Below are 1,356 nucleotides of genomic sequence, written 5' to 3' on the forward strand. Positions count from 1 at the left end.
TTATCCCATCTCTCTGATTTTGTTCCACCTATTTTATTGAGACTGATTTATTTTGTCCCACTCAGGTCATGTCTATCCCAGTCGTTTTTGTACTTTCATACCTCATCCTGTCCTGCATACCGAACACATTATCAGGAGAGATACATGGAGGTAAATTTTATGGAATACGTTACCTGTCGTTCACAAATCTCCATTTTCCCATGTCCAACGAATCCATACCAACATACATAAAGATGAAGATTTCGGCAATAAATGACATTGTTGCAAAAGCATGTCTGCAATTAACAAGCTGATATGAATGCTTTAATGGAAACCTAGGAAAAGGACTTTTGTGGAAGATGTTCCTTGAGACGAAGTGCACAAAGGGTAACATACTTTGTAGTTACTTGTGAATTCATGGTGACATTATGCCAAGCATAGTGTGACATTACAATGCCACAAAAAAATACGGTAAGAATTCCGCTTAATCCAAACACCTGGAAGAAAAACAAAGTTATTCTTGTGAGCAACTAGTCAAAATTGGCCTAGTGTAAGAATTAACTCCCGTGAATGCAGGATAACTACTAGAATACTTACTTCAGCTAAAATGTATGAAAGGTAAGCCATGAGTATCATAAGAGAGACTTCACGGTCTGTTGAATTCCTGAAGATTGATATAACATCAATGTAAGCCGGTGATTGATGGTATAACCAAACCTGGGGATGCATGCAGACATGTTCTTTGTTCTTTTTGTTTCGCAAGCCGGGGGTTTTCACCGAAACAGCCTCTCTATCCCTTGGGGTAGAGGTAAGGTCTGCATACATCCTACCCTCCTCAGATCCTACCTCGGACCGGGATATACAGGGTATATTATATGTTTGGTTTTATAGAGAGGGAGAAAATAATTATATGCAAAAGCCTTCTTCTACAGAATAGGTGAGAGAACAACATCACTGCATACCTTCTAAAATACAGTGTTCTAATGGTGAATGAACACAGCAACCCAACCTACAAGTGCAACAACAAAGTGTCATCCACGAAAAACAAAACAACAAGAAAACAAACATGAATTAGAAAGCATGCATGAAAAGGAGATGAGAGCTGCTGAAAACCACCAAGAACGCTTTAATCTATTCTAGGTAGACCCCCTAAATTAATTATCCTAATACTTGAAAGTGCTGTTAAAAATTGAGTAATTCGTCTGGAATTAACCTACGAGCGCTCATACATCATTTCAGTAATCTCTATATCTCATATACAAGAAGAATTAAGAAGGTTAAATATTGTGAAAAGGTAAGAAGGGAAGGTTCAAATGTGAATCATCAAAAAATTCCATTTGAATCCATATGAATAATTTGCAAAACGCCGGGTAACAT

General features: G+C 37.5%; 1 protein-coding gene across 2 annotated transcripts; it reads right to left on the reverse strand.

Moving 5' to 3' along the window:
* Nucleotides 1–19: 19 nt before the first annotated feature.
* On the reverse strand, nucleotides 20–1,325 carry LOC112505603 (sodium/hydrogen exchanger 2-like). Of its 2 annotated transcripts, XR_003068425.1 has the most exons (4): nucleotides 942–1,325; nucleotides 577–643; nucleotides 376–476; nucleotides 20–275 (listed from the first exon to the last, which is right to left on the reverse strand). XR_003068425.1 is itself a non-coding variant. In XM_025109485.1 (3 exons), the coding sequence occupies exons 1-3, from the start codon at nucleotides 802–804 to the stop codon at nucleotides 170–172; spliced, it is 435 nt and encodes a 144-aa protein (XP_024965253.1). In that variant the 5' UTR covers nucleotides 805–1,325; the 3' UTR covers nucleotides 20–169. The 2 variants fall into 2 exon arrangements, 1 of the variants encoding a protein (XP_024965253.1); XM_025109485.1 differs by having other exon boundaries at nucleotides 577–1,325.
* Between the last annotated feature and the right edge of the window lie 31 nt (nucleotides 1,326–1,356).

Source organism: Cynara cardunculus, unplaced genomic scaffold (genome assembly GCF_001531365.2).
Source record: "Cynara cardunculus var. scolymus isolate 2C unplaced genomic scaffold, CcrdV1 Un_Scaffold_12822, whole genome shotgun sequence".
NCBI lineage: Eukaryota > Viridiplantae > Streptophyta > Magnoliopsida > Asterales > Asteraceae > Cynara > Cynara cardunculus.

Coding starts and splice junctions, on each gene's coding strand:
- LOC112505603 (XM_025109485.1), bottom strand. CDS start 804: ATGTATGCAGACCTTACCTCTACCCCAAGGGATAGAGAGGCTGTTTCG. Junction 477..576: donor TTTCATACATTTTAGCTGAA/GTAAGTATTCTA, acceptor TTTTTCTTCCAG/GTGTTTGGATTAAGCGGAAT. Junction 276..375: donor AATTCACAAGTAACTACAAA/GTATGTTACCCT, acceptor TGTTAATTGCAG/ACATGCTTTTGCAACAATGT.